The sequence below is a fragment of the Erythrolamprus reginae genome, chromosome Z (assembly GCF_031021105.1).
Source record: "Erythrolamprus reginae isolate rEryReg1 chromosome Z, rEryReg1.hap1, whole genome shotgun sequence".
NCBI classification, from domain to species: Eukaryota; Metazoa; Chordata; class Lepidosauria; order Squamata; family Dipsadidae; genus Erythrolamprus; species Erythrolamprus reginae.
This window is the reverse complement of record NC_091963.1, coordinates 61,357,349-61,370,729: the sequence shown is the minus strand read 5'-3', so window position 1 is coordinate 61,370,729 and position 13,381 is coordinate 61,357,349. Positions and strand designations below refer to the sequence as shown.

The 13,381-nt window shown below is 43.4% G+C and overlaps 1 protein-coding gene across 3 annotated transcripts in view; it reads right to left on the bottom strand.

The window, feature by feature from the left end:
• EGFR (epidermal growth factor receptor) overlaps positions 1 to 7,135 on the bottom strand; it is a 337,156-nt gene extending 330,021 nt beyond the window's left edge. For all 3 annotated transcript variants that reach the window (XR_011556955.1, XM_070729530.1, XM_070729531.1), the window contains exon 1: positions 6,341 to 7,135. Coding sequence is in view for 2 of the 3 variants with exons in the window: in XM_070729530.1 (XP_070585631.1) it covers positions 6,341 to 6,479 (139 nt within the window). In the remaining variant the exon portion in view is untranslated. The remainder of the gene's footprint in view (positions 1 to 6,340) is intronic.
• Between the last annotated feature and the right edge of the window lie 6,246 nt (positions 7,136 to 13,381).

Here is a 13,381-nt window from a genome sequence, read left to right as displayed (position 1 = left end):
AAATGAAATACTTGATTACGAACTGGAATTAAAACCAGAGATATATCTACTGGGAATAATAAGAGGAAAATAATCAAAAGCACACTATTGCTTAATTATACACATACTAACAACCACTTGATTAGCAATAGCACAAAAATGGAAAAATGAACACATGCCCTTCAAAATAACAGTACAGTAGTACCTCTAGATACGAGCTGCTCCACGTGCGAGTATTCCAAGTTACGAGCCACGACACGAGCTAAATTTCTGTTTGACACCCGAGCTCAAATTTGGGATATGAGCCGAGCTTCCACTAGGTGGCACAAGAATCTCCTTGCTCCTGGTTAAATCGGCGCGAAAAACAAAGTCTAAAGGCATTCATTCGAGATGCGAGTTGATCGACTTACGAACTCCGGTCTGGAACGAATTAAACTCGTATGTCAAGGTACCACTGTAATTAATAAAATACTAGAATGTGCAAAAATGAGCAAATTCACTCTAGAACTACGTAATGAACAAAAGAAAGAAATATATGCCATGTGGGAGAAATGAACATTAATATTATACTGATGACAAGGAAGCGAATATTAGTTAAATTTTAATAATAATATTTCATTTTTGTTTTTTTTGTTTTTTTTTGTACATTACTTGTATTATTTGCATTATACTGTATTGTTTTTTCAGCTGTTTTTTTTTCCTTTTTTATTACATGTGTTTATTTTATTGTTACTCTTTGTCCTTACCTTTGTTTGTAAAACTTTTGAAAACTTATAATAAAAACTATTTTTAAAAAAGAATCTCACGTGGAGACACATGATTTCCAGCTTTTTGCTTCCACAAATGCACAGAAGCAAAAAAGACAAAAACAGCGAAAAACAGCTAAGTAATCCCCTCCGCCTGCCCTGCCCATTTGCCCACCTGCTGCCTGCCCTGCCCCAGTGCTTCTCTGCCTGCTTCTTCCCTTGCTGTTTGCGGTGGCTCTGCTCCTTGCGGCCCCAGCACTCCTCCGCTCACTGCTTCCCCTGCCGCCCCAGTGCTCCTCCACCCGCCGCCTCTCCTCTACGAGTGGCGGCTCTGCCACAAGCGGCTTGAGCGCTTCCCTGTCATCTTTCTCCCTGTGCCTTACCTTTCTTTCCAGTGCTTGCATGCGGCACAGGGAGAAAGATGGCATGTGGTGTGGGGAAGAGGCCATGCAGTTCCTATCTCCAGCCACGCAGCTTATACTGTCCTCTTTGTGCCGAAGGCATCTGCCTGTGGTGTGGGAGAGCAGAAAGCAAGCCCCGCAGCCGAAGATTGGGGAAAATTAATTTTTACCGGAATCACACCGGTTGCGTGTACACAGTGCATGCATGCCTGACACCAATGGAGCAAGACTACATGCTCCATTTCCGCCACCGGAACGGCATCCTCAGCATACTGGCTCATGTCCCATCCCTGCTTCTCCTCCTTTCAAAACTTTTTATCATTTTAGCAACAGGAGAACAAATATAATTGTAATCTGCAGTGACACTATCAATTTTTGTCTTTTCCTTAGGAGAGGAAACAGGTACAGATTTGTGGAGAATACTTCATTATATGTTTCATTTAATGGCAGTTCTCTAATTATTAATAATTAGCTTTTCCATAAACTCTCTTTATGCACTTACTTTTTTGTTTACTTGAAGTGGTATGTTTTGATTATAAGCTCACTGGAGCAAAGAAATCTGTTATTTTTAATATTACTTCTAAAATAACATGTATAGGTTTCAATCTTCAAGAGTGTTATACAACATATAGCAAATATTAATACCAAACCGAAACTAAATAAAAGTAAATATTTATTTAGTTAATAATCTCAAAAGGCACAGCAACTCTAGCTGATATATGATAAATAAATACAACACAAAACCATACAAGAAACAGAAAAATAATAGAACAGCGTTAAGAATCCATGTCAAGAAAACAACACAATAATTACCCAATAAATCAGTTCAAATCAGGATCGCCATTGAAATACAAACCACTCTATTGAATGAACAAGATTTCAAGGCTTCTCTTAAAGAAAACAGGGTCCTGCCATGCAAAGCTTTATGAAGAATACTGCACCTGCAAAATGCTATAAAATGACCCAGGCTGCCAAATTGACAGCAAATCCACATTCTCCATGGTAGGAGGAGTTAGCCTCCAAGGATGGGTTTGACCTTACCCGATAGCCAATCAGGACTGAGTCTAAAAACATATAAATAGCACCCTCCCTTTTACATTCCCCCTCTCCGACTCAGCCCTAGTCCAGGACGCATGCCTTTGCTTCTAATGATTGCCACAGTCAAGAGTTCCTAACTGTCATGTACCTTTACCATCCTTCACTCGGCAAGGGTCTTGCCTCTTATGGTCTTCCATGCCAACGTAGGTACCAATGATGACAAACCTAATTCAGCAGGGGGACACCATGGCCTGGGCTCTGATATTGAACCCATGGGCCTTGGGTTCCGATTTCACTGTTACCTTCTGTCTCTCACTGTGGAGCACCTTTCTGAAAGTGAATGCCATGCAGGCAAGCTGATTCAGCTGCCACATTGTTGGTCTCTGCAGCCCTCTCTCCTGGCTCCAACCTCAGGGACAGGGGTAACAGGCATTATTCCCTGCACTTGCTTGTGAGGTCTGACATGCTCTTTTCAGCATTGCTTACTAATAAAGCAGCCAGGTAGACTTGGCAAGAGAGCGCCAGATTCCTTCTCCTACCCCGAACTGGGACAAGAGAGCTTAGGTCACAGATCTTATGTCCATCCCGTGCCACCATACTGTCAAATCCCTCAGACAGAGCACTCGATTGCCCACTAGTCAACACTGCATCCTATTTTAGTTTGAATGTAACAGACTGCCTGCTGTTTGGGTAGCCCGCCTTGACACGCCGTCAGCAACTTGGAGGACTTCACTTTTTCCTGTAGGGCATAACAGGATGGGGCATTCACTCCCTGATCTGTCCATTGTTAAGATTATTCAATCCTTGCACCAGAGTCCAGGTAAAGACCTTGCTCTTGATACCCTTCACGGACAACTGACAGCTCTGTCTACTTTACTGTCATGCACATTACTAGATTTCCTTATGGTCTGTCCTTTGGTTCAAGAATTCTTAAAAATGTTACTAACTTGTGGGTTTTTTTTCAGTTATCCACAGGTTCCCTACATGGGACTACTCTACGGTACTGGACTCATTAACCAGAAGGCCATTCGTACCCTTGGTCTCCGCTTCCTTTTGTCACCTCACCTACACAGTGGTATTCCTCCTGGCAGTGACCTCACCTGGTCAAATTTCCAGCCTGGCAACCCTGTTGATATGAAGAGTCCTCTGTGTCTTTCATCTGAATTGAGTCATTTTTCGATTAGGTCCACTTTCACATCTAATGTGAATTCCAATTTCCATAGTGCTCCAGAGGTTGTTCTACCTTGTCTCTTTCCCTCCCTGCCTAATGACTTGGAGAGTCAATGAAACACACTTGATGGACATCCAGCACTACACATTTATGTGCCCTGGACCATCCTTTGTTTATTTTCCATCTGTCTCCCTTGGGTAATGGTGTCTTCTCCTACGGTGGGGCAACAGGTTTGGGCAGTGATTTCCCTGTACTGATCTGATGGGTCTCTCTCCGCTTAGAGGAGTTAACACCCATCCGATGCACAGCGCTGCTACCACTACTGTTTGATCTGTTCAAGGGTCAATCAAAGAGGTTTGTAGGACAGTTACCTGAGCATTTCCTATGCCCTTTATCTGCCATTATATTGTTAATCCTTTTGACACGGACTTTGGCCATCAGGTCTTGCCTCTCACAACCATATGTCAAGGTCATCCCAGCCAGCCTTAATTTACCCTCCCTAATGGGCTGCTTTCGCATGTCCCATTCTTGGAGACTAACTCCTCCTACCATGGAGAACGGGCATTGTTATACTTACCTGAACGCCCATTCTCATGTAGGGGAGTTAGCCTTCATGTCTCACCCTTGCTTGAGCTTGGGCTGGCTGTGAGCTTTGTATATATCATCATTCATTCCTCAGAGTGAGTATTGGTTCTGCTTGTTACATAGAATGAAAGGTTCTAATTGTTACATAAGAATTGTTCTGACTGAATTGGAAGTTGCACACAAATCCTGTTCTTTCCTCATTCATCAAAGAGGGGAAATGTAAGATGGAGGACCCTATTTATATGTTTTTTGACTTAGTCCTGATTGGCTATTTTGGATAAGGTCAAACCCATCCTTGGAGGCTAACTCCCCTACATGAGAATGGGCATTCAGATAAGTATAACAATGCCCGTTTCCTTGATTCCATGAATATTGTCGTTATTTATCATGATTGGTTATATTTTTGAGACAAAGCAGTTAACAGAGATAACAATGTAATTACCTCTTCATAATATTGGAAATTCTAATTTTATTCTAAATGTTTCTTTTTAAAATTCTCTTTTCATTTTTGCCTCCCAAGTTCTCAATTCAACTCACCTAACCAATCTCAATTTAACTCACATCTATGTGAATTGCATAAAGGAGGGGGGAATCAACCCAATCCTGCCCCAATTACATCACTGGCAGGTATAAACTTGCTCTTCAGAGCTGATGAAAATGAAGCTTCTTGATTTTTAAGATTGGGCAATTAGCTATTCAGAGAGGTGTTTTTCTTTTTTTAAGAAAAAGTCATGAAATACTTAAATTGCTTTTGTTTAGTTCATATAGTATATTTTCTAAGCTATAATTTTTCCCTCCGTCCAAAAAGAGGCAATGAAAGGAAAAAGAAGAAAACTCCAGTTTTCTTAATTGGAAGACTTCTAAAATAAAGATGATTTACCTCAAACCAAAACTGGATGCTTGTTCTCAAAACTTCTTAAAAGTGAAAGATATTAAAAAGCAGACAGAAAACCAACAACAGGCCAATATATAATTTACAGGAATCCTATCCATACTTCCTTGATACTTTTAACATTTTTAACAACAACAAAAAAGCAGACTTAACTATAATCCAGGTGAAGGGGGAGGAAAGCATATTGCCTGAAAACACATCAAGTCCAAACTTGCAGAAGATAAAATGGCTCTTAACCAAGTTAATTATTTGGGCTGGGAACACATTTTCTTTTTCCCTTCCTTCCCAGGACATGATACAACTACAGTATTTATTTCACTACACTACATTTAACTGCATTTTAGAAAAATATAAAGCACCTAGTAGTGAAAGATTTATTTAAAAAATCAAGCAAAAACATATATTTTTCTACAGAATTCTGATTCTTGGGGTCAGACATTCCTGTGAATCACTGGTGGTTTTCCCCATGTTACAGGAAGAGCACAATAATTTTTCAGCAATACTTCTGTGCAGAGTATGTACACTCTTGGGAAACTCACACACCAGCCTTTTACTGGGGTCATATAAACAAGAGGTCAGCCTCTTCTGCCAAATTCTAATCCCTGTTGAATTCTTAAGGATTTGAGATTTACTCTTTCATACTGAGGAGTGCCTTGAAGCTTTTGGTTGTATCTTCAGAGTAACAACCAGGAGAATTTTGTATCTAAACTTTAGTACTGTAGACTACTTGCAGCACTATAACTACAGAAAAATATCATCTAATGAACCATAAAAGATGTCTATGAAGAAGCGTAGAATAAAATTTGAGTTTAGGACACATATATGACTCACCATTTAATTAAATATGGGGTTTTTTTAAAAAAAAAAACCTGCTCTTGTTTCATGATAATTTTCTGAAATTGTTCTAGCCAAAAAATTGAAAACAATAGGAGAGTGATTTTACAGCTCTGTATTTCTATTGACTTCATTAGAGTGACCAAGCTCACCTTCAAAAGCCTGAAGTCAAATTGGAAGGGAGTAGGGGAGTATTTTTTTCCACCCTGGGCCTCTTCTATCACTCAGCATTTAATAATTATCAAGAGTGATTTTTGACACTCACATTTTGATAACCAAGATCAGATAAAAGCACTAAATCTTAAGGAGACAAAAGAAAATCTAAAAATATATTTAAGATAAAGTTATACTTAAAATCACCAGAGTTATAATGTGACCAAAGTAACTTTATAATGGTAAAGTTAATGAGTCCCTTTAATTAATCACATGTGAAATATAGAGATGGAAGGAAGTTATATTGGCCTGACTTAATAATGGGGGAATACAAATGATCTCTGGATGCCCTTGGCCAATGTGATTTTACAGAGGACGCAATATGAACATAACCAAACATGTGCAAGGTGTGTTCCTGAACAACAGCTCTCTTGCCATACATCCAGAAGACAGATTCCAGGCTACAACCCAATCCCTTTCTTGGCGAAATTCCCATGCGCAGAGTAAGTGGCTGACTCGCTTCTTCTCGTCTCAGACTTACCTTTCTTTTGGTCTATAGCAGAGCTAAAGGTGCTCAATAGCAAAACGAAGAGGACAATAGCGGTAAGGACCCGTCTCGCCCCTAAAGATTCCACGCCTGTTGCTGAAACTCCCGGAGATCGGCGATTTCCGTGCCCCATCCTGGATGTGTGCGGCAACAATCCGGAGCGCTCGCGCTCGTAAAAGCAAGGTTGTGTTCCGAGATTGTGAATCCACTCGCTGGGCTTTTTCTCTGTCGCCCCCTCGTTAACTCTGCTCAGCAACACCTTTTTCTTTTCGCTTCAGTGTCTCAACCGCTATCCATGTCGAAAGACTGAGGCAATTCCAAGATCGGAGAGTGGGGGTAAAAGGGAGGAGGAGCGAAAGGAGGCTCTTTACAGTGGTTGCTGGCTGCGGCTACCGCGCGCTCACTCGCTGACTGAGCAAAGGAGTGAACGATCCTCGGGAAGCTGGCCCCGCTCCGCGTTCGCGCAAAGGGCAAAGAAGCTCGCGCCCTTTTGCAGGAGGGGCCAACATACAGTAAACACCGTGCGAGGAACTCCTAGCCGAGCCGCACGCACGGCACGAAGGAAAAAAATAGATTAAAAAGATATCCGCGTTCCATCAATCCTCCCCCTTTTGCTAAACTTACAAATAAAACTTTTTTCTCCTAGCGCACATCTCACATACTTCCTCTTGAGCAGCTGGGCAAACCAATGAAAAATAAGAGGCGGGAACTATAAGAAAGAAAAAAGAACTGGTTGTGGGAGGAGAGGTTCTATCTTCGTTGCCTTCAGGTGAAGTTTTGTACCTGTCCAGTGCCAGTGGTGGGAAGGGCAGAAATTCCTGTCTATCTGGTTGAGCTGAGTAATACGCCTGTGCGCTTCCTCATATAATTTTAGGGGGGCGCCGCCTGTGGTTTGGTTTATCTGCTGCTGCTATCACAGTGGCGCTACTGATTTACTTGGGGCTGCAGCTTTCCCGATGTTCCAAGAAATGAGGTCAAATCTGTGGTAGCAGAGGGGGAAAACCAACATGCCATTACGCAATCTGTACCTTGGAGGAAAGCTGTAGCTCTGCTGGTCAGGAAACAAGTGTATTGTCCAGAGCAGCTTGTGCAACACCTTGGCCAGTCGCTAGATTCCAGTAATCTTTGATTGATTGATTGATTGATTGATTGATTGATTGATTGATTGGACTTTTATGCCGCTCCTCTCCGAGGACTCAGGGCAGCTCACAACATATAATAAAACAATATATAACAATTCAGGTCCAATTAATTAAATATAAAATCTAAAAACTAAAAACAATAAAAAACCAATCATTCCCATTCAATCAGATTTCTCTCATTCATCTGTCAGGGGGCAAGAATCTAATGATCCCAAGCCTGGCAACAAAAATGAATCTTAAGACTCTTGCAGAAGTCAAGTAGGGTAGGGGCAGTATGAATCTTCGGGGGAGTTGATTCCAGAAGGCCAGGGTTCCCACAGAGAAGGTTCTCCCCCCCCCACAACTGACATTGTCTAGTTCAGTGTTTCCCAACCTTTTTTGAGCCGCGGCACATTATTCACATTTTCAAAATCCTGGGGAACATTGAGGGGGGGGGGCGCAAAAAAGTTTGGACAAAAAAAATCTCTCTTTCTCCCTTTCGCTCTATTTCTCTCTCCCTCCTTCTTTCTCTCCCTCCCTCTTTCTCTCTCTCTCCATCCCTTTCTTTCTCCCTTCCTTCCTCTCTCTTTTGCTCTTTCTCTCTCCCTCCTTCCCCCCTCTTGCTGTCTTTCTTTCTTTCCTTTCTTTCTCTCTCTCATTCTGTCTCTCTTGCTATCTCTTTCTTTCTCTCTTCCTTCCTCTCTCTTTTGCTCTTTCTCTCTCCCTCCTTCCCCCTCTTGCTGTCTCTTTCTTTCTTTCTCTCTCTCTCTCTCTCATTCTGTCTCTCTTGCTATCTCTTTCTTTCTCTCTTCCTTCCTTCCTCTCTCTTTGGCTCTCTTTCTCTCTCCCTCCTTCCCCCCTCTTGCTGTCTCTTTCTTTTTTCTCTTTCTCTCTCTCTCTCATTCTGTCTCTCTTGCTATCTCTTTCTCTCTCTTCCTTTCTTTCTCTCTCTTGTTCTCTCTCTTCCTTCTCTGCGGAGGCCGGCAAAGCTTTTCCGGGTAGACTGGCTGGGGGATAGGGCGCGCACGCACACGCACCCCCGACGTTCCAAAGAACCTTCTCCGACTTCCGCTGTGAGAAGGTTTTCTCCGAGCGCTCGCCGGAGGAGCTGGAGAAAGGGGCAGATCAAGCGGGAGGGCGGGCGGGCGTCAGCGGCGAGAAGCCAGGGGCGCGAGGGGAACGGAGGCACTGGGGGGTGGGGGCAGCCGCGGCGCCGGCCTCCGCACTTTCATCGCTCCCCACCCCAAACTCCAACGCCCAGCTCCTTGCGCGGCACTGGAAAAGGGTGCTGCATTGCCGGCTTCTACCTGGTGCTGCCAGGGAATCTCCAGCTGGGCAGGGTTCTCCTTAAGCTCTCCTTTTTCCCTAGGAGCTTGGCGGCACACTGTGTCTCGCGGCACACTAGTGTGCCGCGGCACACCGGTTGGGAAACGCTGGTCTAGTTGATGGGACCTGAAGAAGGCCAACTCTGTGGGACCTAACCGGTCGCTGTGATTTATGCAGCAGAAGGCAGTCCTATAGGTATTCTGGCCCAATGCCACGTAGGGCTTTATACATCATAAGTAAAACACTTTGAATTGTGTCCGGAAATCAATTGGCAGTCAATGCAGTCTGTGGTGTGTTGGAGAGATATGTACTTGTTTGGGCAAGCCCATGACTGCTCACACGGCTGCGTTCTGCACAATTAGCAGTTTTTGAACACTCTTCAGAGGTAGCCCCATGTAGAGAGCATTCCATTAGTCAAACTTTGAGTTGATAAGGCATGAGTCACCATGACCAGACTCCTTGTCCAAATAGGGCCGCAACTAATGCACCTGGGCAAACACCACACTTGCCACAGCTGAAAGATGATGTTCTAATGTTAACTGTGGATCGAGGAGGATGCCCAAATTGTGAACCTTCTCCAAGGGGATCAATAATTCCCCCCCAGGGTAATGGATGGACAGATGGAATTGTCCTTGGGAGGCAGCACCCACAACCACTCCGTCTTGTCGGGATTGAATTTGAGCCTGTTAGCATCCTTCCAGACCCTGACAGCCTCCAGACACCAGCACATTAATTCCACTGCTTGGAATGGATGGAAATATATAGCTGAGTATCATCAGCATACTGATGACAACTCACCCCATGCCCTCGGATGATCTCACCCAGTTGTTTCATGTAGATATTCAATAGCAGGGGGGGAGAGGACCAACCCCTGAGATACCCCACAAGGGAGGGACCTTGTAGTCGACCTCTGACCCCCCACTAATACCGACTGCAACCGACCAGAGAGGTAGGAGGAGAACCACTGGAGAATGATGCCTCCCACTCCCAGTCCCTCCAGTCGGCGCAGAAGGACCATGGTTGATGGTATCAAAAGCCACTGAGAAGTCAAGGAGCACCAGGATAGGGGATAGACCCCTAATCTGGGCCTGCCAGAAATCACCCATCAGTGTGACCAAAGCAGTTTCTGTGCTGTAGCCAGGTATAAATCCTGACTGTCGAGGGCCCAGATAATCAGCTTCATCCAAGGACTGTTGGAGCTGGAGTGACACCACTTTCTCAACAACCTTCCCCTAAAGGGAAGGTTGGAAACAGGACAATAGTTGTTAAATACAGCTGAGCCCAGGGAAGGCCTCTTGAGGAAGGGGTGCACAAGTGCCTTCTTGTAGGGACCCCTCCCTCAAGGAAGCATTGACAATCTCCTGGACCCAGTTCTATGTCACCTCCCTACTGGCTAAAACCAACCAGGAGGGACACAGGTCCAATAAATAGGTGGCGGAATTCACAGCTCCCATGGCCTTGTCCACTTCATCAGGTGTTACCAGGTCAAACTCCTCCCACATAGATGGAATAGGATGGGCCCCTGTCATCTTGACTGACTCATCAGCCGAAACTGCATTCCAATTGGAGTCAAGGTCTGTCCGGATCTGAGTGATTTTATCTGCCAAAAAACTTGTTAAATTCCTCAGCACTACCCTGCAAGAACAAAAAAAATTAGTAAAATCCCATTCTCAACACAAAATCAAAAGGAAATATCTTCATAGTTTTTGCCACAAAAGGCATTTATCATGACAACCTGAACATTACTACTGAATCTTATGAATGCAACCCTTGATATTGATTACAAAGACAAAATAAACACAATAAAAAATCAGTATCGATACATTAACTTTATTGATTATCGATACAGCAATGATATATTACTGAATACAAACATAAAATAATCATAGTACTTAATTGTTAATGTTACTATTATTGATATGCCAATCTTTATGCACTGTACAGTGATCCCTCTATTATCGCGAGGGTTCCGTTCCAAGACCCCTCGCAATAATCGATTTTTCGCGATGTAGGGTTGCGGAAGTAAAAACACCATCTGCGCATGCGCGCCCTTTTTTTCTATGGCCGCGCATGCATAGATGGTGGAGTTTGCGTTCCCCGCCGCCCACGCAAAGGGGAAACCCCGATTCGGCTCCTCGCTGCTGCTGCGCTACCGAGCAGATCAGCTGCTGGGCGGCCGAAGGAACTTTCCCTGGGTCTTCCCCCTCTTGCTGGCGGGCGGGCGAGCGGCGGGCATCAGCGAGGAGCCGGGGTTTCCCCTTTGCGTGTGCGGCCGGGAAGACCCAGGTTGGGGGTTCAGGGGGGTGCTGGGAAGCCCCCCAGGCCGGCTGCGACCTTTTAAAACAGCCGCGCCGCTTCCCAGCTGAGTCCTGAAGCCAAACGCGGAAGTTCGCCTTTGGCGTTTGGCTTCAGGACTCAGCTGGGAAGCGGCGCGGCTGTTTTAAAAGGTCGCAGCCGGCCTGGGGGGCTTCCCAGCACCCCCCCGAACCCGGGTTGGGGGTTCGGGGGGGTGCTGGGAAGCCCCCCAGGCCGGCTGCGACCTTTTAAAACAGCCGCGCCGCTTCCCAGCTGACTCCCGAAGCCAAACGCGGAAGTGGTTTTTTTTATATTAATATTTTTTTTCAAAATCGCGATATAGCGTTTCGCGAAGATCGAGATCGCGAAACTCGAGGGATCACTGTATATTATCCTAACAAATTTCATTGAGAGAATATCTACACCTATTACCCATTTGAAACCACTGGTCATATAATACTGAAGTGCCAACCTATAGCTGATACGCCCCCTCCCCCCCCCCGCTTTTCCTCCTCTTTTCCCCATATCTCCCTATCCCCAAGTCACCCCTTTCACCCTCGTTCTTCCTCCCCCTCTTTTTTCTTTTCTATACCTGATATTATTGTTATACTGTTATATCATGTACTACTGTTTTTAGTTTTACCTAATAAAGATTATTTCAAAAAATAATATAAGTCTGACATAAATCATAAATTCTTCATTAATTGTTGTTTCAATAGATTTTAAAGTCATTAGAGCAGCAAGAGTAAAGGAACTAGAATCACTAGCAAGGAAAAGTTCTGAGGTGTTGTTAGATGTATGCATTATCAATGCTCGTTTAAAATAGATAATGGTGGTCAAACAATGCTCTCCAGTCAACTGCAGCAACGGTGTTAATCAGTACAAACGCGGGGGTCAGTCCTTCCACAGAGACAGACAATTTCTCAGGGATCTTTTTCACTAGCAGCTCTCACCTTCCCTCTCCATTTCTGTCTCTTCAATACTTTTAATTTCCACAATGCAGGCTTTTCAAACGCGTCGCTTCCCCGGGCAGCCGTCTTTGCTGGCTGGCGCAGGGCTTGATGTCAGCGGGTCCCTGCTGCCCCGACAGCAACCTCCGGAGCCTCTTGCAAACCCCTCACCTCCACCACCTCCTCTCCCACTGCCCCATTGCCTGAGCTCATGTAAAAGGTCGCTTTTGCAAAAGTTTGGCAAAAAAAAGAGAGAGGGGGGAAGGAAGAGGGAGAAAGGGAGGGGAGGGACTGAAGGAAGGAAGGGAGAGAGAGAAAGAGAAAAGAGAAAGAGAGAAAGGAAAAGAAAGAAAGAGAGCGGAAGGAAGAGAGAAAGGGAGGGAGAGAAAGAAAATCAAAATCTAGTTTGAAACTAGCTCAACTATTTAAGTGGCATTTTGATATTGATAGAGTTGCCCCATTCTGAGGTCACTGTTATTTTATTTTGAAATTCTCTGAGGCAAAATATGTTGTTTTTTTAAAAAACCAAAATTTCTTTACTGCAGATTAAGATCAGCAAAACAATATCAATCATCCAATTTCTTAATATACTTTAATTTTCATGTCTCTCATCTGCGTAAAAACTTTTGGTAGCTTATAATAAAAAAGAAAAATAACAAATATCAAAAGAAAAACGCAGGCTACTGAAAAACAACATGGTTTCTTCCCTTTGGCAAGAGTGGTAGAAATTTGAGGAGGGATGATTGATTATTAAATATAGATTGACTATGCAATGATAGTAAAAGATATATTTAGATGTTGTTTAATATTAGGATGTATTAATTCCTAAAATTGGATTAGAATTTTAGAACTATATAGAATTACATAGTTAAAATTAATGGAAGATACATAGGATAAATAAGGGGATTGTGATATGTACTGTATGATTTTATGACTTTGCATTATGAATTTAAAATATACTTGGAAATGTAGAAGATTGCTGAAAGTTAATAATATTAAATGCTAAGTGCCTGAAAATTAATTGAGCTTGGAAATATTGAATGAAATTATAGAAAAGTAAATATGGAAATATATTAATTGATGCATTGGTGTTCAGATAGATTTTCATAGTACTATTAGATTACTATAATACTATGACAAATATTTAAGAAGTGAAGATTTTAAAGCATGGATTTATTAATAGTTGTGTTTTTTGTTTTTCTGGTTGTTTTAGTTTTAATAGTAATAGATTTTGGTTTTGTTTTATTATTAATTTCTTTTAATAAAATAGCGCCGGTGGTCCTTACCTACCGGCGCCTTTTGCAGGAGGCTCGGGGAGACAGCGGCCACATGGCGTAGCCGCC